Below are 21,123 nucleotides of genomic sequence, written 5' to 3'. Positions count from 1 at the left end.
CTACACACTCCGTCAAATGTCCAACACAGTGTGTGTGTGTGTGTGTGTGTGCGTGTGTGTGTGTGTGTATGTGTGTGTGTGCGTGCGTGCGTGTGTGTGTGTGTGTGTGTGTGGTCTTATTAGGTCCATTTAAGTGGGTGTTTTGATGCTGTCAGGCTTCACAATGCATCTCTGCCAACACACACACACACACACACACACACACACACACACACACACACACACACACACACACACACACACACACACACACACTAGATGTGTGTGTGTGTGTGTGTGTGTGAGAACAGACAGCTGCAGAGCAGCGAACACATCCCAGTTACTCAGATTAGTCACCACACACGTCATTAAACACACAGAGATGTCACGAATACACACACACACACACACACACACACACACACACACACACACACACACACACACACACACACACACACACACACACACACACACACACACACACACACACACACACACACACACACACACACTCAGAGGACTTTACATTGACTTGCATTCATTTCCTTCAGGCTTATGTCCCCACAATGTGAGTAAAACAAGAACACACACACACACAAACACTCTTCACAGCTGAAAACAGAAAAAGTAAAACTAACGTGAGCTCAGCCAATCGAGCGACTCAGGCGGGGTTTTCGAGGACAAGGTGTCATCGATCGATCGCCGTTCGCCGGCGTTTGAAAATCTGCCGACTCGTATCGATCGACGGAGGAAGGAGATCAAAATAAAAAGAGACGAGCCGAGGAACTCCAGCCGTCAGATAAATTTATAGACAGTTTAATATAAAAACTCCACTCTGCGATGAATGACGTAATACACCTCGTCGTGACAGCCGATTATGATCGTTTACCTGGTGACGCGTTTCTTTTATTCTGAAAGAGTCAGAGGAAGTAAGCCCGATGATGTCACAGTGATGTCATCAGGGTTACCTCAGTATCGGCTGGCACACTTTACATTCACAGCGTTACAAACTGGAGCTGCGGCGTTGGGAGTTATGTTTGGCTTTTAAGAAGGAGAACAATCAACGCTGTGCTGGTGCATCATGGGAAATGTGGGATCCAGTGTGTTTGATGTTCGACACGCCAAACTCTTAAAAACAGAGTATCTCAGCGTCCGTCCGACCTTTACAGAACTACAAACGTTTAAACAAGGAAAATAACATCAGTAAACTACTTATCAGTATTATTGATATATAACTATATATATATAACTCTTTATTAATTATTATTTATTCAATATTTATAATTAAAATGATAAATAATAATTATGAACTTTATTAGGAACACCTGCTCCTTCATGCAGATATCCAGTCAAACAATCATTTAAATGTTTTATCCAAATCAGGACGGAGTCGATAAATTAAAGGAAAACTACTGAAAATAAAATCGGTGTTTATCCGAGGAAACGCGTCTTCGTCCCTCGATAACTTCGTTCTGCCGAGTCTTGTTATTTTTGTTGTTGTCTTTTTTTTTGCTTCGGCAACAAACGACTTTTGCCAGTGAAGCAGCTCCAAAAAAAAAAAAGCATCAGTGGAGAGAAAAGTGTTAAACGAGGCAGAGAGTCGCTGATAAGAAAGGTGAAGCTGTCAGAAGCAGAGAGGCGGAACAAATGAACGAATAAATTAATTTAAGAGTGCTTAGCCGACAGTCGCTGAAAACGGCTCTCCGCGGACTCTTTTCAGGCTCTGTGTGTCGGCACAATCCTCGAAGTGCTGAGCAGAAAAAAAAAAGGAGGGGGATGGGGGGGGGGGGACTCCACTCAACCCGCCTGAAGCCGTCCTTCACTTTGATGGAGAGAAAAATGTTTTAAGCATTCAGGTTTTTTGTTTTTCTTCATGAAAACAAGCTCAAACACAGCAGATGAAAACATGTCGGTCCCCGAGGATCTGAACACAATAAATACACTTCAACAGAACAAACTCAGCAATTCTGCAGGTCCTCTGCTTTGTAGTTTTATTTTGAAAGGACAACTTTGTTTTTCTTCTAAAGGCTAAATTATTTATATTGCTTTTCTGTTTGTGAAACCACACGTGGTTATTTACCTTCCGAGATTAGAGATTGATATCAATATAAAACATGTTAGTCTTTTTTATTGCTCCTTTATTTTGTAGGATTGTTTTTTTATCAGCTGATCATTACCGTGCCGTTTTCTTTGTTTTTCTGTGTTGCATCACGTCTCGTTTAAACAACACTCTGTAAATGTTTGGGTAACCGAGGAGACCAGTGGCTGGAGTTTTGAAAGTGAAATGTTGTCCCATTCTTGCCTGATATAGGATTTCAGGCGTTCAACAGTTTAGGGTCTCCTTTGTCGTAATAATACTTCTTGTAATAATCTTTATTTTTATAGCACTTTCTAAATTTATGTTGGAAAACTTTGGAGCCAAACGTGGCCATATTTGGAGGAGCTGAGGAGGAGCAAGGGGCGGATCTGAGCCTCGAGTACTCTATGCCCCGCCCACTTATAGTGGAAACCTGACTGCACCGCAGGCCTGTCAATCAAACCAGACACGCCCACCCCAGACATGTCTGTGTTTGAGTTCTAATATCTAATCAGTGCTGACAGGTTTTTAGGAGCCGGGCCCTAGTGGCCCTCAGTGGTATTGCGGTTAAAGTCAGCCTCACCCGCTCCGTCCACTTGTATATAAAGTCTGCTGTAAGCTCTTAAAATGAAGTCTGAAACCAGCTGAAACAGGTGCACGTTAAACAGATGATATCAGTTTCCCGATTGTAATAGTTTTCGTTCCTCTCCATGCAGTTCTCTCCGTTCAGTAAGACGGTGCTGGCGTCCTGCTCGTATGACTTCACCGTCAGGTAAGATCACATTTCATGTGACATTTCCCTTTTATGTCCTTTTCTGTCTCGGTCGTGAGGCGACGTGAGAACTTTTTGTCAGATTAAATTGTCCTCAGCTTGTCGTCGCCGTGAAACACCGGGAGTCAAAACGCTCCCGTCGAGACGTTGAGAAGAATGTGTGTAACTCATTTTGCATTAATGGTCCATGGAAATGAAGGACGTCATACGAGTTTAATGTTTTGGCACAAAGAAATGAAGAGTCGACATTAGAGAGGAGACACAAAGTGTGGCGGTGGCAGAAACCCTGCAGAGCTCCTTCAAACATTTGTCAAAGAAAACTCAGTGTTTGAATCAGGTGACCTCGGGCTGCTCGCTTCCTTTTTGAATGGGAGTCCATTGGAGACAGGTTTTTTTTGGAGCCGGCCCCTAGTGGCCGTCAGTGGTATTGCACTTTAAGGCAATTCTGCATTGTCTTCGCTTTTCAAACTCGGAGGGTACGAACATTTTTATCTACATTCGATGGTGGAACCTTTAACAATAGAGAATTAAGCTAAGCAGCGGCACTTTAGCACACCCTGCTGGTGACACGTAGTTATGTCACCTGTCAAATGGCTTTTTCCAGTTAAATTCAGTGTGGTGTTGTCCCCCACATTTTAGCACCCGCCGCTACTGATTTCTAAAATTCTTTCTATGATCTGTTACAGACATGAACTAAAAAGATAAAGTGAAAATCCTCCACTAGGGGGCTCCAGATACTGCTTGAGACAAAGTTGTTCTCCTTCTCAGTCAAACCTGAACACACAGACATGAAAACATATTTTGATATTGTATATATGTATTTAATATCTTCATACTGAATCTGCTGTATGGATATACTTGCTTGCTCGTCACATATTTGTAGCGGATGGAAACGGCCATTTTCTTTTACTGACTTTACTCAAAATTTGGTTAAATTTCACACCAGATTTGGATGGAGATCGTCTCATGTTCACTTAGAAATAATAATAATAATAATTTTAAAAAAAGACAAAAGTCACAAACATTCCCGTTGAGCTGATTCAGTGGCAGGAAGAGCAGCTCTTCTGGAAAAATGAACTCGGAGATCCCCAAAAAACTCGAGATGGGATTAAAATTCCTGAAGGACCGGTGATTTTTACAAGAAAGCCAGCCGCTCAGTGCGACTGTATTTCTGGGCTCAAGGCTGTGAAATCACCCTCATACGTGATTAAAATTCCTGCCAACCGCTGCAGAAATTAAAATCTCCTCCTCGACTAAAAAAACCCATCTCACACCGAAGTTTTAACTTTTTCTGGAGGTTAAAAAGACGCGAGGAGTTTCTGCTGCTTGTCTTTCAATTACCGCCCAAAGTGGATGGATGGTGTCATCCTGGAGGAAGAAGTAATGAGTCGGGACACGGCGTGATAACGTGTGATAAAGTTAACTGCTGTGTGAGACGGGGAGGCGAGAGAGGGCCGGAGACACAAAGACCCGACGAGCTGCAGAGTTCATAAAATGTGTAATTTCAGGGAAGGCTGCTTCTGTGGTTCTACGGGAATATGCTGCTTCTTAAAGTCCACCTGGTCTCTCCGTCCAGCTCAGCGGTGGAGATTCAACACAAAGTCCTCTGAGTCGATTTTACATTAAGAAACATTGCAAACTGTTATGTAAGCTACTTAACGTCTACGTTACGTTTTGCACAATCTCCTTTTTTTCTTTTAAAGCTGTTAATGAATGGAATTAACTAAAAGTCTTTAAAACCTGCACAGGTTCCCACAAAAAAAAAAAAAAAAAAAGAATTTTAAATAAGCAGAATCGTCAGTTTTAAATTTGACAAACTTTTTTTATTTGTTTAATTTCTTTTTATTATATTTGTTGGCATATTTTAATAACATATCATCTACAAGAAACAAAACAAAACAACCAAAAAGCGGTCAAATTGAGTCCAGATATTGTTCCCGTTCATGCTGACGTTATTCCATCGTAATTTCTTAATAAGTAAGACTGAAACAAGTTCATGATGCAATCCTCCGTTTGCAGCTTTATGTTAAAGGATATTTATTAAAATCCCCAGACTTCACTGATCTGCTGCTTCTGTGGAGGTGGACGTTAAAACACTCAGTTATAAAAGGATAAATATCTTTGTACAAACAGTAAGAAAAAAAACATAGAGAGATAAAATGGCAAAAGGGAAAGAAGAAACTTTAAAATAAGATGAATGTGGTTCCAGCTGGCTCGGTGACAAACCTGCGTTTTATTCTTTTATCGATTCAGGCTTTCATTGGCTCAAATACTCAGTGCTGAGTACTGATTTCATTACACACACACACACACACACACACACACACACACACACACACACACACACACACACACACACACACACACACACACACACACACACACACACACACACACACACACACACACACACACACACACACAGAGTTTGTGCCTGCAGTAACGACACGCAGAGAAAGAAACGTACCAAACATCATGAAGTTTTGTTTTTCAAGAAGAAGCCCTGCGGCTGCAAACAGACAGAAGATCTTCTGCACACAAATATTTCATGACAATAAATCCTTGTATTTACACGAGGGAGGTTCACCGAGTGCAAATCCTCTTTACCTGCCAGGTAAAGATCCGGTGAAGATCTGGAGGCTCGGACGTCCTCGTTAAGTCGCCGCCTCGTTCACGACTCAATGAAAGTGTGTTAAAGCAGCAGAAAAGTTTAGATTAATGACCACCAGGGGGCGTCTGATTCTGATCGTCTCACATCCATCCTGCAGCATCGCCGTTAATGAGGTGAAAAGGAATCACTCCTGATCGAATCTGCACACACACACACACACACACACACACACACACACACACACACACACACACACACACACACACACACACACACACACACACACACACACACACACACACACACACACACACACACACACACACACACATCAGCCTCATTTTTCAGACCCGTAAGCTACGAACACTTTTAATGGTCCAACCTCAAAGTAATAAAGAGAATAGGTGATAATTGTTACAAGAGAAACATGTTGCGGCCGAAGAAAGCTCACACACATGATCCATCCACGCTGCTTTAAGAAGATACCATCAGATGAAGTAGACCCTCAGAAAGTGTGTTAACGCCACGGTAATGAATGGATTAAGGATGATCTCCCATAAGGGAGGAGACGGAGCGTTGGATCAAACGAAGGTCTGAAGAATGCTTTAAGTAAAGAGAGGTTTAGTGATCAGGAGTCATCTGGGGAAAACGTCTCTGACCGAGACGTTCAGACTTCAATGGATCAAACGTTGAATTATTATCAGCAATTATTTGATAACACAATAAAAATCTTAAACCGGACAGCTTTTGATATTTGATCCAAAAGACACAAAATAATAATAATAATAATAATAATAATAAATGCAGCCACATTAATCAGTCAACAAACCGCTGAAACCTGCCGACACGTCAATCATCTGCATCTTTAAATCTCCAATCTGAGCGTTGTCACTGTGTAAACACACCTGCTTCCACCGACCTGATCCACCTGCACACACAAAGAAAGCACACTCATATGTAAATACATCGCCACACACACTTCCATTGTGTGTGTGTGTATATATATATATATATATATATATATATATATATATATATCACGTGTGCGTCCACACACTTCTTTTAATGCTTGTTCTTCATCCCGTCCTCCCTCCTGGAGGAACCTCGCTCACCCTTCAAACCCAAATCTGTTTCTTGACACGTCCAGATTTTATCCATCAGATCGATTTTTAAAAGTCTGGACAGAAAAAAAATAACCACACAAAATGTGTTATAGGTCTTTTTTTTTGGCACATTTTGCAGTTTTGAAATGATTTCTTGCGTCACCATGTGACGGCTTCGGTCCACCGCAAAGTTGGAAGGAAACTACCGGAACAAGATGATTTATCGCGCGTCTTGTCGCGCTTCCGCGTCGGAAAGCCGCGTCACCGGCGTAGCTACGCGTACGTCGTTACCACGGCAACCCACGCAGATAGGATGGAGATGTCTGGACGCGCCGAGTCTGCTGTGCGATTGACGGTGCAGACAGTCAGTCCTAAAGATCTGATCCGAGAAAACAAATCCGATTTCCTGGAAGTCCGTGCGAAGCCTCGGTTCAGAGCGGAGCCCTCGTCGTGATTTCATCTCCTCCGCGGCGGGAAAACGTTTTCCAGCAGCCTTCAGAAACTCCTGCAGGTTAACGTCAGCTCACCAAAACTCTTTCAGACTGAAAATGTCTCGGAGCAGGTTGAGCTGTATGCAGACGATAATGTCCTTCATGTATCTGGTGGAAGTCCTTCAGACATGTTAAAGCTTAGATACAGTTTTGTATTTCATGCCGCAAATACTCCTCTCCTGTCTCTTAACATTTACCTTATTGTGCTGCCTGTCAGTCACAAGTAGCACAAACAACATTTAAAGCCGCTTATTAAGACATGTGTAAACGAGAAATAATAATTTCAGACAGGAAGCCGATAAAATCACAGACTCAGAGGTCATGTTTTCTTTTCTTAACGTCTCATGTTTGTTTTAGATAACGAGTTCTGTCCAGAGTGTGTGTGTGTGTGTGTGTGTGTGTGTGTGTGTGTGTGTGTGTTAACATTAATTTCCTGTTTGAATTAGAAGCCTCAATGACAGCAGCTCAGCGGAGCTTCATTTCACTCTCTTTATGTTTCTCTCCTCCTTTCTGTCACTTAATTCTCTTAGCTTACATTTTTTTTTGTGTAGTTGCTCTTCTGCTTTCTTTTATTTTTCTGTCCCTCGTTGCCTCTCTTCTCGTCCTTAATGAGTTTCATAGCTGACGGCTGAATGGACTCTTCCACAGAATGAAGTACAAAAAGAAGCTAAATGATTATCTATCATGGAAACAGGTGACAAAAGACGGCGCAGTACAAATAACACGGTGTGTTTGTCTAACTGGGACATTCATGTGGTCCTATAGACACACACACACACACACACACACACACACACACACACACACACACACACACACACACACACACACACACACACACACACACACACACACACACACACACACACACACACACGACATGTGCTTTTGTAAAACAGAAAATAGATTAATTCATTAATTCTTCAGTTCATTCTCCTCCGATAGAAAGAATTTCTCAACTTCAGGGCTGCAAATAATAATTACTTTTACGATCAATCAAACTGTTGATTGTTCTTTTCTCGATTTGTTTGATCAATAGTCCAAAAATTTAAATCGTATTTGGGAATTTTTTTTATTGAAACATGAGTGAAAATCATTGCAGATAGAAATGTCTCCATCAAGCTTTTTGTCTTGGACCCCCCGAAAAAGTAATTGCAGCATTCATTAGATATTAAACACAGATATGTTTGGGGGGGGTGTCTGGTTTGATTGACAGGTCTGTGGTGCAGTCAGGTTTACAGTATAGGTAGGCAGGGGCGTATCCACCCATGGCTCCTCCCCAGCTCATCCAAATATGGTCACTTCCGAGTAAAAAAAAAACAGACATTGAGGAACAACAGTAGTTGATAGTACTTTTTTTTTTTTTTAAGACCTATAAACGGCCTTTAATTTACACATGTTGCACCTAGATGTAATAAAACTAGAAAAGATCGATTTAACAAACAACTGCAGCACTTATGAACTTGTAATTTCACACATATGTAGCTTGTAAGTTGCTCATAGAGACCTTAGTTTTTGTAAATGAGCTACTTGTTTCACGTGTCGGTGCTGGGATCCATACAGCAGGGGGCGCTGCAGAATGGGGTTCAATTAATGGAGGGGGTCTCCCGTCATAAATTATTGACACTGATATTTAGAAACCTTATTTTTTTTCACCGATAGTTGGATGCTCTTTTTGTTAGAGGTAAAACCGGACTTTGACCAACAGTCAGAGTTCAAACTCATAGTTCACGAGAGTTCAATAAAGATTTTTATATTAATCCATAAAAATGCCTTGATCTGCAGATTTCTCTGCTAATCTACTTAAAATAAATTCTGCTAATTCTACTGTGCTACTATATATTTTTTTTTCTCTCGCAGTGTTGAAATCTAAACAGCTGATTCCCTGCAGTCACCAGTAAATCACCGCCGTTGCTCTTTTTTTTTATGGAGCCAATCAAGGCTGCAGTGGCTCTTAGCTGCAGGATTATGACTCCGGCATGTTAATGCAATGAATGGGGCCTCTGTGACAGAAATGCATTCCTTTCGGTGGAAATGTTTTTTTATTGCCACGTTGCTTCATTGAGTTTCAGACGTATCGCTCTGCACTGCAGGTGATGAACGTGTTCATCGTGGTTAGACGTACTTTACAAAATTACGTGTCGATTTTTGGTGAATGCACGTTTTCATGGTCTTTTACCGCTTATCACCTCTATCAGCCACTGAATCCCATTGTTACTGGGTATCCTGTTTGTTTGTTTTTTAATGCTCATTACACTCATTATTGGATGGATAAAAAACAGCAGGAGATTGACAGGTTGATTGGTGACGTGGAGAAGGCGTTGTGTTGGACCGCGTTGGATATCTTTCGATTGACCAGTCGACCGGGGATTAGAGATCTCTTCTGGTCAACGCCTCGGGATCCTCCCAGAGCGGCTGGAACATGTTACTGAGGAGAGGGACCACCCCGACCTGACACCAGTTAAATGGTAGAAAAATGGACGGATGGATAAGATAACAGAGACAACTTTGTTTTTCTAAAATCTGTACCGCTACAGGGGTAAAAAAGAATAAATCGAGCTAGTCTTGAGGGTGGCACCAGAGGAAAGACTCGACTCAACTTTGATCAACTGAAAGCCTCAGTAAGCTTCAAACAAGCTTTTCTTTCATTTCATTTCATAGCGGCAGTAGAGATAGACAGGAAACATGGGAAGAGAAATGGAGGTTATGAAATGAAGCGAAGGTCTTGAAAGGCGAACTGTTGAAGTTGCGGTTACGTAGTATTAACCTTCAGGTTACCGCGGCGCCACCCGAAGCCACATTTATAAGTGAAAAGCAGTAAATACTAAACTGTATTAAAGCAAAGGCAACGCCATCTGAGTTATTTAGGGACAAATACCATAACTGGGGTTTTGTCTGAATTTAGAAGTAGAGAGTTTCTGGTTTTGCAGCGTTTCCTCGTAATGTTGCGTAAAGGAAGCATGTAAAACGTGAAAAGTTTCGGCCCTGGTACAGAACCCTGTGGAACTCCATGACTAACTTTTGTGTTCATTAAAAGGTCATCGTTGACATAGAGGTTGAAAATCTATCGTGACAAGTATTGGACCCAGTACAGAACCCTGTGGAGCTCCGAACTTTTGTGTTCTTGGTAGAGTTCTTTTTCTTCTTCAACCTTTTCTATGGGAAAGTTTTTTATTTTTTTTTTTACACACAGTTTGAGTCATCAATCATTCCAGAAACAAATGCAGTCTGCTCATTAGGACTGAACCACTCTGCACTGCAGTACCGTAGAGCACACACACACACACACACACACACACACACACACACACACACACACACACACACACACACACACACACACACACACACACACACACACACACACACACACACACACACACACACACACACACACACACAAATACATAATCACACAAATACATGTACACACAGGAAACCGAGCGTGAGCTGTAATTTACACTAACAACGCACTCAATATATAATATCTCTCAATGGCTGACTCTCCCCAGACACCCATCGCTCATTGTGTGTGTGTGTGTGTGTGTGTGTGTGTGTGTGTGTGTGTGTGTGTGTGTGTGTGTGTGTGTGTGTGTGTGTGTGTGTGTGTGTGTTGCAGCTCTTCCAGTATTAATATGGGTCTAATGGAGCCCAATGGGAGCTGCAGTGTTCCTCCTGAAAGTGATTTAATTACATTTGCAAAGTGGATGAGTCTGGAGGGAGTGTTTGCTGTGTCAGGGCTTTACTCACACACACACACACACACACACACACACACACACACACACACACACACACACACACACACACACACACACACACACACACACACACACACACACACACACACACACACACACACACACACACACACGCCGGCGAACACGCCACTCCGTCAAGACCAGGAAGAGAAACAGGCTTTCAATTAGTCTGATTGGCCGCCGCTGCCCGAGGTCTGGAGGCAGTGTTTTATTGGCTCTCCACTTTTCTCTCCGCGTCTCTTTTACTTCTTTATTTTTTCATAACCTCATTTTCTAGATTGCCGTCTCCTCTCGCATCCCTTCATCTTCAGATCTGTGGAGATGCGTCTCTCCAATTCCCCTTCTGTCTTACTCATCATCCTCCCTCATCATCCTCCCTCATCATCCTCCCTCATCATCCTCCCTCATCATCCTCCCTCATCATCCTCCCTCATCACCCTCCCTCATCATCCTCCCTCATCATCCTCCCTCATCATCCTCCCTGTGTAGCAGGACTTTGTAATGATTATGAGCAGGTGTGTTCTTCTTCTTTTTACACCAACCTGCAGAGGGATTCACTGTTCCCGTCACATTCAGTGTCTTTGCAGTTATTTCTGCGTCTGTTGTGGGAAATTTATTTATTTAGGAGTTATTTTCTCTCTGTGTTTTTTTTTTTTTCATCAGCTTATGGTCACTTTAGCTCCAGCTGCCTCCTCCGATTCCTAAAAATGAGCTGTCGGTCCCAACTTGCCTCTAAAAACATCCAAAGTTTGGATGAGCTTGTGTTTATAGCATCAACACGGAGAAAAACTTCTGCATTATCTTTTATTTTATTTAAGTTGTCATTTTGATTTCAGAGGATTCTTTTTTGAGCCCAGTTTGTATCATTCAAAATCAACTATTATACAGTTCCCATGTAGTTTTAAATGAGCCTAGATTGACTCTTACTGTAAAAAAAATTAAAAGTTTAACTGAATAAAAAGCCTTCTATAGTTTTATAGACAAACTGCCTGCTAAAAAAACCAAACAGCATTTCATCTGAAATTGAGTTTGCATCTGTTTTAATGGGCTGGTAAATGTTTAAATAACATTACAGACCAGTTTGTTGTGTTTAGCGGACACAAATGAACTATCATCATAAAAGAGCATCAATAACAAATACAGCAATTTTTGAAATAAGAAGACCACATGAGAAAACACGATACTTTAACTACCAGGTTATAAAAGACCATTTTGTTGTTTCTGAGCTGTTTGTTTTGGTCACTGCCTCGGCCACAGCTCTCAGTTGAACTTCTTCTTTTCAGCTTTTTTAAAGTTGTGATAAATGATGTCATGAATCATCATCGCTGTGTGTTTTATTCTTTATAACCAGCAGAGGAAGTCAAACGTCTTTGTGTTTTTTGTGTGTTTTTTAGGTTCTGGGATGTCGGTAGAAACGAGCCTCTCCTGGACACCGTGGAGCATCACTCAGAGTTCGTCTGCGGATTAGACTTCAACCTGCACATCCCCAACCAGGTGACACACAAACACACACTTCCTGTTGGTACCGTCTGTCTTATTGTACCCAACCAACCCAAAGATCTAAACTGGAGATGAAGTTTTAGATGAAAAACCTCCATCGGAGTTCATTAAAATAGCAAAAAAAGTGAATGGAAATAGCTTTTGAATTTGTCATTATTGATCTTTTATTTGGGACCAACCTGCCGGAGAATAAACCTCCATCAAACTCTGAATTAGAATCCTACATAGAATAAACATCCCCCCCAAAAAACGTGAGCATTTTATTTGGCTCGTTCATCATTTGGACGTTCTCGATGTGTTCTTCAGATTTAGGAACATTTCCCCTGAATCCTCCTCACCGTGTCCTCGTCCGGTTTCTGTGTGACCGTTAAAACGGAGCCATTCATCAGTCTGTCTGCACACACACACACACACACACACACACACACACACACACACACACACACACACACACACACACACACACACACACACACACACACACACACACACACACACACACACACACACACACACACAGCAATCTGTCAGGAAGCCGAGCTCTCAGATGTGTCGGTGATAAAGATGTGGTGAATTGAAAAGGCCACCGGTGTCAAATGCAGTTTTTCTGCTGCTTTAGACAGGCGGTGTCTCTGCTGCACCGTGTGGTCCCCCTCCTTTATCTCTAGGGAGAGAGAGGAGGAACTCAGAAGCAGAGTGGTAAAAATGACTCCCAGCATGCGTGGGAAACACTGACAGACGCCATCGAACCCAACGGAATCCGTGTTGAAGTCCGCTGCTCGGTCATCACTCCTACGTCACTTTGAAACTTCAGCTTTTGTTCGCAGCCGTCCTCACGATGCTGTTTGTCAACGAGATTTTTCTAGCTTTTAGAAGGTCAACGTTTTTTTAATCGTGTCTTTTTTTTGTCTTATTCTCTATTTATTGTCGGCAAATCTCATGAAAAGACCAAAACGTACTGAGTGTGTATGAAAGCCTGATAAATGTTGTTTCCTCTGTACTTCAAAAACTATTGAAAGACATCCGAAAAAAGGCTCCCGCTATTTTTTACGAGGTGCGTTGAGTCGCCAAACGCTGACTGGAAAAAAAAATCATGTTGGGATGCAAATAATAACGACCAAGATGGAAGAGAGCGTAAGTGATAACGAGGAACCCACGACTTCACGGTAAACCGTCGGTTTCCCACGGCAACCAATCACAGAGGGCAAACTGCCCCCAACGTAGACAAACGAGTTGTGTGTGTGTGTGTGTGTGTGTGTGTGTGTGTGTGTGTGTGTGTGTGTGTGTGTGTGTGTGTGTGTGTGTGTGTGTGTGTGTGTGTGTGTGTGAGGAAGCAGCCGCACTAATGAGCTGTATTGTTATCACACACACACACACACACACACACACACACACACACACACACACACACACACACACACACACACACACACACACACACACACACACACACACACACACACACACACACACACACACACACAGCTGTGACAGTGTGGAGGACACCCAGAGTGTCGTCACAGAGCAGATCTCCCCTCTCCTTCTTTATTGTTTCTCTCTGAACGAGCACATTTGTTTTCTGTGTCATTTTAAATAACGAAAAATTTTAGTTTTTGAAAGTGTTGCAGAATTTGAACGTGACGCGGCGCCGATACGGTCGATTATGAAAACTTGACATTTTATTTTATTGGGAACATCAGATGTTTGGGGTCAGATATTTTGGGCCACAGAAAATCTTCATCACGCCCGCTTACAGCCAAGTGTTCCTGAGCCCATGCAGTGATTTCCACAACACGAAGATCACAGCCATACAATATCGGTTTTCTGCCTTAAACCCTTTCGTCTGATTCGGGGTCAAAAGACGTCCGCTTACAGCCAAGCTCAAAGCTTTTTACACCGTGTTTAGTTCGACTCGTCGAGTTTAAAGTTAGTCTGACCCATAAAGAGAACAAACACATCGATGGGAAATAAGTTGAAATAAACTGGAATTGACAGATGAAAGGTGTTTTTATGGGGAGAGCGCAGCTGAACACAGAAAGAGATTCGAGTCGAATGTTGCGCAGCGTTTCTGTTTGTAAGAACTCGAGATGAACTCGTGCGTCATTTCCATAAACACGTCTGGTAATCCCGACATCAGGCTAATCTTCTGGAAACCCGACAACGCTCCATTATCAGTCCACAGAGACATCAAACTTCCTTTTTGCACTACTTCTTCTGTCTTTTGGGGTTTTTTGGGGTTGTTTTTTTTGCCTTTAGATTATTTCTGTTTTAATTTCGTCCTCTGATCAAAGTGCTAACCGGCTCCTCTTTAATCACTTTTTGTTCTAATCGCCGTCTTTCTTCCTTTCTCTCTCTCTCTCTCTCCTTCACACCTCCTCCCTCAGCCCTGGTCTCATCCAGGCGTAGCCATGTGTGTGTGATGGATCGCCCTCGTTACAAGACAAACCACACACACACACACACACACACACACACACACACACACACACACACACACACACACACACACACACACACACACACACACACACACACACACACACACACACACACACACACACACACACACACACACACACACACACTCTGGAAAACAAACCAGGCGTCGTGGACCTTTGTGCGGTACGACAGAGTGAGATTAATATTTGCGTCTGGTTTTATTCTACGTTGTTCTTCATCCACAGCAGCTGTAAAAGGAAAAAAAAAATAAAGCGACGTGTTAAGAACAAAACACTTTAATATACGGTTTTATTTAAAAAGAAAACGTGGCTTTATTTTCCAGCTGGAGACTGAAGTTTTGAATCCAACCAACAGGAGGACGTGGTGCGATCGTTACCGACTATTTCTGGATTAATTCACATTCAGTACAACAAAAACTTTCGAACAGAAGGAATAATGTTGATTGTCTGGAAACAGCAGCTGGTTCTTGTCAACATGTTGGATGCTGAACACAAATTCTGTCCGTGTTCGAACTCCTGAACTAGCAAAGATGGTGAGCAGGAAGTGACCATATTTGGACGAGCTGGGGGGAGGAGCCAGAGGTGGATCTGACCGATCTGATTGGAATCCTGACAATACTACGTCCCGCCCACCGATAGCTGTGACCTGACTGCACCATAGGCCTGTCAATCAAACAGACACGCCCCCAAAACCAGGTCTTCTTGAATCTTTTTGAAAGAGAAATCCACGTTGACTTTTCCTCTCCCGGGTGAAAGTTCTGGGTTCGTTCCATCCAACCGTCCCCCGGTCTTCTCCCTCCGCGGACTTCACCCCCTTCGTACTTCGTCACATGACCTTTTTCGACCCGTCTCCTCAGGGTGCACGACACATAAGCCACCATGTGTGAACCTCCATGATGCCAACAGATTAACAAATACAGTCGGGTTTTTGTTTGGCGGCCCTTCGTGGTACCGTAAAGCACGAGTCAGGATTTCCAAAACAAAAGCTTGATTCAAAGCCTTGTTACCATGACAATTCAACAGTGATAACGTGTGTTTTGTGCTTCATAACCGCTGTGTGACTTTCCCCCCCGAGAACACAAGCTTATTAGTTTTTTAATTACTGTTTCTTCATCTTTTTCTCATTATTTAGAGTAAAAAGCCATTAAATATTCCTCAGACTTTGAACTTTGTCTTACCTTCACGTTCCCTTTAGTCTGCCGGCCTCTTTCCTCACCACACATCTCCTCGTTCTCCTCTTTGTATGTTTCTCCCGCTCTGAGCTCTGCTGCAGTCTTGGCAGCCTTCGCATTACGACCGGCTGTTAAAGTTAATTAAAGGAGGGCATTCCTCTCCTCGACGGCTGAGTCACTGCACGACCACTTTGCTTACTCATCCCCCCCTCCCCCCTCCCTCCCCCCTCCCTCACCACCCCTCTCCACCCCCCCAGGAGGCTGATTCAAAGATCGGATGGAGCGGGAGGGAAGAGCGGCGGTCCGGTGGGAGGTGGCGGTCGTGGAAAAGCACGGTCGTGTTTAGTTGTGACTGAAATCGTGAGCGAAATTGGAGTTTGTTGACCAGATTTTTCAGATTTCTCGTAAGTTTCCCGTCGCGCCGCTCGGTTGCGTGTTCGTGTCGTCACGCCGGCTGAATCACTGAGTTTGTTGGATAACGACAATCAGTGTTGAATTTTTGAAGGTTGTAACCTTACAAGAAGACGCGTGGTTTTTGTTTACCCGCGTTCATAGCGAGACATCCAGAGAGGGTGAAGTGTCTTCATGATATAATTAGAGTCCACTCTAATGTGAACACCGTGTTTGTTTCTGTGAGGAGTTTGAGCTTTTTATTTCCTATTTAAGTGGTTTTATTATTTTGGCTCTGATGTGTATCTGCCTGTTGTTAGTTTTTTAGTAGTTTTTTTGTGGTTTCTGTGACCCTAAACGGAGGTTAGAGACAGACGTGGCAGGTAAAACTGACCTGACAGACATGAACTCACTCTGATGTGAAAACATTCCTGACTGCAGCCAAAACCTGCAACACAGCGACCGAACGCAGCAGGACTTCTTCCTTTAGTTCTTTATTTATAACATCACCTCGTCACCCAGCAGCTGCAGCTTCTTCTTCTTCTCCTTCTTCTTCACTGTTTAAAAGAACACAAAGCCCGTTCTAACACCTGTGATGACGGGAATCGTTGAAAGCGAAAACACTTTGACACGAAGAGTTTTACATGATTGAACACACTTTGATTCAGGTGTTGCTGCTGAGAGTTTCCAAAACGATGCTGTGTAAAATGTAAATATAATTTGGAGCATCAAGAATTGAAAAATACGACAAAGGAGACCTCGAACGGTTGAGCAGCTGAAATCAGAACGATCACAAAGAATGGGACCACATTTCACTTTCAAAACTCCAGCAACTGGTCTCCTCGGTTCCCAAACGTTTACAGAGTGTTGCTAAAAGAAGAGGTGATGCAACACAGTGGTGAACGTGCCCGTGTCCCGACTTTTAAAACACGTTGCTGCCATCAAATTCAAAATGAGCAGATATTTCTTACACAACAACATTGACATGTTGTCTTTGGTATATTCTCAATTAAATATGGGTCTCATTCTGCTTTTATTTAACAACAATAAAAGTCGGTTGCTTTTTTTCTGTTTGGTGAGCTTTGCCGTCTCGTTCTTATTCTCCGTCTGACGGTTGAACCTGAACTCAACCTGTGATTTCTGAACAGGTGTGTTCGTCTGCGTGTGCTCTGAAAGGTCCGCCGGGAACATTTCTGCTCAGCAATTAGAGGTAAAAACACCACAATTGAGAGGAGAAAAAAAAAAAAAAAAAAGCTGCAGGAACACGAGGACCGAATGTTCCCTGCTGACAGCAAAAATAATCTGCGGCTTGAAAACACGTCGGGAAGCTTCGAGCTGGAGACTCAGAAATGTAGAAAACAGAATTACATAAAAGTCTTCAACATCTTCCACCAATAAAACCACGATTGAAGGTTTCGGTCAAACCTGCATCTTTTTGAATCGGAGCAGGAGGATGAATAAATGAGAAGTAAATAATATTCCAAAAGTCTTCTGCATCATTTTACCTAAATCTTCCTGACAGTCATTCTGTCGTATTTTGTATCGCTGCAGTTTTGAAGTTCCTTATTTCTATCTTTATTTTTTTGGATGCAGTGTTTTGAACATTTGTTATAGAAGCTGTGGCTGTAGGTTGAACTCCCAGGATGCACTTGGTGCTCTTGAGCAAGGCGTTTACCCTGTAACAGCATGTGATTGGCTGTGTTGTCTGCAGGTGTTGGACTGTTCCTGGGACGAGACGGTGAAGATCTACACGCCCGCCTGCCTGTCGGCTGGAAACCACAGTGCAGCACCTTAAAACACACACACACACACACACACACACACACACACACACACACACACACACACACACACACACACACACACACACACACACACACACACACACACACACACACCAGTACTACTGTACTTCTGAGGACGTCGTACTTAGCGAAGCATCGTGTCGGCTCGAGTAAAGCACCGGAGTCGCGCTTGTATTTGACGCCACCTGCTTAAAATAATCCTTTATTATTAAATGATATTTAAATGTATTTATGATAAAGTTTCCTCTAATTGTATCTTGTAAATCAGGATGTTTCACAGTGAGAGTAATATCCACGTAATCATATTTTTTCTCCCTTATCGCTGTGATATTCAGTTCATCTCGAGAGGAAATGTCAACTGTGACTAAGTTCTGGTTTAAAATGCCACCATCATGTAGATATGCTGGTCCACAATGATGACTTGTATGTGCAGTGCCTTCAATAAAGCAGCAGATATCACCGTAACGCTGTCCATTCGTTTTCAGTCAGAAGGTCACTGTCCTGTCACTAAAAGAACATTTTAGGAACGAGAATGTTATTAAAAATATATTTATTTCAGTTGTAGATATCAAAACAGTTTGTAAGATCTTCGAAACAGTTGTTAAAAAATGTCGACACGCACAAAAAAAAGTTTTAAAGTAGATTTAACCACGTTAGCACAAAGCTCACAGGTGAACCAGTTTTTTTTTCCCACCAGGGGGCAGAAGAACTCCACAACATTAATGTCAATATAGTAAAAACGCACATTTCCCAACAATTTCTTCTGTAAGAAATTTTGGAAAAATGCGATTCCAATATAATGAACAGAACTTTAACTCGTCTTCGAGATGTTTGCGAGAGCTTACAATTTTGCTCAATTCACGCAATAAATGTACGAAATAAAAGCTCTGCTGAAATCATTGCAGCACAAAGTAAACATTTCTAAACAAAACCTGCTTTTTCAACAAACTCGACTCCTCGTTTAGCCCATAGTCGGTAGTAGGAACGAGTTTTACTGCAACTGGAACACTTACCCACCTGTGTTGGAAAAAATAATTCAAATAATTTCTCAACTATTACCAAAAAAGAAAAAATTCTGCAAATTGCATTGCAAGTTTTGAGAAATGCTGCTGCAATATAATTATTATTTTTTTTTATCACAACTCTGAAGTTGTCACTAAATGCACATTTGCACACTTCACTGGCTTCACTTTGCATGTTTCCTCATTCCATCACCACCATGTGCTACATATTCATTTGTAAATCCACATTAAAATGGACTCAGGCCTGTTCATCCTGTTTTAAGTCAAATTACTCGGTCTAATCTATATTACCTATAGTCAGTGGAACAATGGATGCATGGATTTGTCAGTTTTTTTTTTCCTTCCTTCCCTCCCTGCAGAGAGAGAAGAGTCCCGGTCTAAATCCTCGTCCTGGTCTTAATCTCCCCTCGTTTGAAAGCGTCTCCGTCTCCCTCTGTCTCTGCGTGTTAATTGGAAGCTAATGGTCTGAGCTGGATAACGGCGGATCTCCCTCCCTTGTGGCCTGGAAACTGATTTTCTGATGAAATATTTCAATTAAAATATTGTCCAAGTCATTTCCACGCCTGTTATGACTGATGATGTCTTTGTTTTTTGATAAGGAGGAGGAGGAGGAGGAGGAGGAGGAGGAGTCGCACTGTTGGCAAATATCCAAACATTTTTTATCTACAGAAAGAAAAGCTGCAGGATTCTTTACACTTTCTGGTTTAGGCCAAATCAAGTCTCAGTCACATTCAAAAATTGTTTTAAAGCAGTTTTTACAGGCGACTGAGAAAATAAATAGACTGATATTTTGAGCTAATTTCCTGTTTTCAGACTCAAACGTGAGATTTTGCTGTTTCTTTCTGTTTCAGATCCGTTGTGGCTCTCAGACCGTCTCGGGCTCATTTTATAGATTCAAAATACATTTAACAAAACCAACAAATCAGCCTCGTAACCCTCGATCAGACTCGTGTTCGTACATTTCTGCTTCTTCTTCTTGCAGATGTACTTCTAAACTTAATATCTGTAAAATCGGCTCATTATTTAATCCTGGATCCGTCCTGGACACATTTCTGATTTATTCCATCTTTTAAAAAGAAGATTTTGGCAACATACACATTTTCTGTCACAGCAATAAATCAGCTTTTGCATGAACTGAGTGAAGAGAGACGAAGGTTCACCGAGGGACAAACAGATACAAACAGAAGCAGCTGCCATCCAACCGGTTTTAATTCTACAACTGATCGCTTTCATGAAACGAAGATCACCACGACTGGGAGATGATTTCCAATCCGGTCCTGACGAGACGAACCCAAAAGGTTTTCATTGGGGATCAAACATCCACACCTTTACAAGACCCGTATAAAAATGTTTGTGAAAGATGCTTGTGGCCGGTTTTTAATAAACCCGTCGGTCCGCTGGAGGTTAACGAGGCGGCGTCACCCTCGGAAAGTCCACGCACATGACCGGCGCTGTGGTCATTTGAAGGAGGTCGTGTGACAAATAACAAAGACTGTTTAATCTCATAATTGTGAGTCAGCTTGTGGGTGATAAGATGGATAAAACCCATGACTTTCTCCCGGTGGACCGGGAGTTCGTGCCTACAAAAAAAATAAAAGAGACGTGTCTTTCTTTTGAGAAATCTTTTCCGAACCTTCGCCAAGTTTAACCCGACTGGTTTCTGCTGACCTGAGGGTTCGGACCTGTTGGGGACTGACGGGTGGATCTGTACGGCTGCCTGTAAATACACTGTGATACAGAGTCGTCCTATTTCTTGAGGTGACGTCTTGTCACGATTGAACTTCACTGCCCTCCACTGGATTTTAGGATGTACTGCAGCTAGCAGCCGCATTCTCTCACGTCGTTAACGAAAGGGAAAAATAGTTTGTGAATCGGCCCCGTGATTCGGATCCACTCCAAAATGTAATGGGTTATTCTTTGGCCCACGCTGCACCCTTCCACCAAGTTTCGTGAAAATCAAGCTGTTTATTTTTCTGTA

The 21,123-nt window shown here is 42.4% G+C and overlaps 1 protein-coding gene across 2 annotated transcripts in view; it reads left to right on the top strand.

The window, feature by feature from the left end:
* Positions 1–18,168, top strand: part of pex7 (peroxisomal biogenesis factor 7) — a 31,602-nt gene extending 13,434 nt beyond the window's left edge. For both annotated transcript variants that reach the window (XM_069688164.1, XM_069688165.1), the window contains exons 9-11: positions 2,776–2,831; positions 12,192–12,291; positions 18,030–18,168. In XM_069688164.1, coding sequence (XP_069544265.1) covers positions 2,776–2,831; positions 12,192–12,291; positions 18,030–18,113 — 240 coding nt within the window. In that variant the 3' untranslated portion in view covers positions 18,114–18,168. The remainder of the gene's footprint in view (positions 1–2,775; positions 2,832–12,191; positions 12,292–18,029) is intronic.
* The last annotated feature ends 2,955 nt before the right edge of the window (positions 18,169–21,123 follow it).

Source organism: Brachyistius frenatus, unplaced genomic scaffold (genome assembly GCF_029030835.1).
Source record: "Brachyistius frenatus isolate BFR_SWC_R1_liver_20210118 unplaced genomic scaffold, ASM2903083v1 Contig_536, whole genome shotgun sequence".
Taxonomy (NCBI): domain Eukaryota; kingdom Metazoa; phylum Chordata; class Actinopteri; family Embiotocidae; genus Brachyistius; species Brachyistius frenatus.
This window is presented reverse-complemented; position numbering and strand designations above follow the sequence as displayed.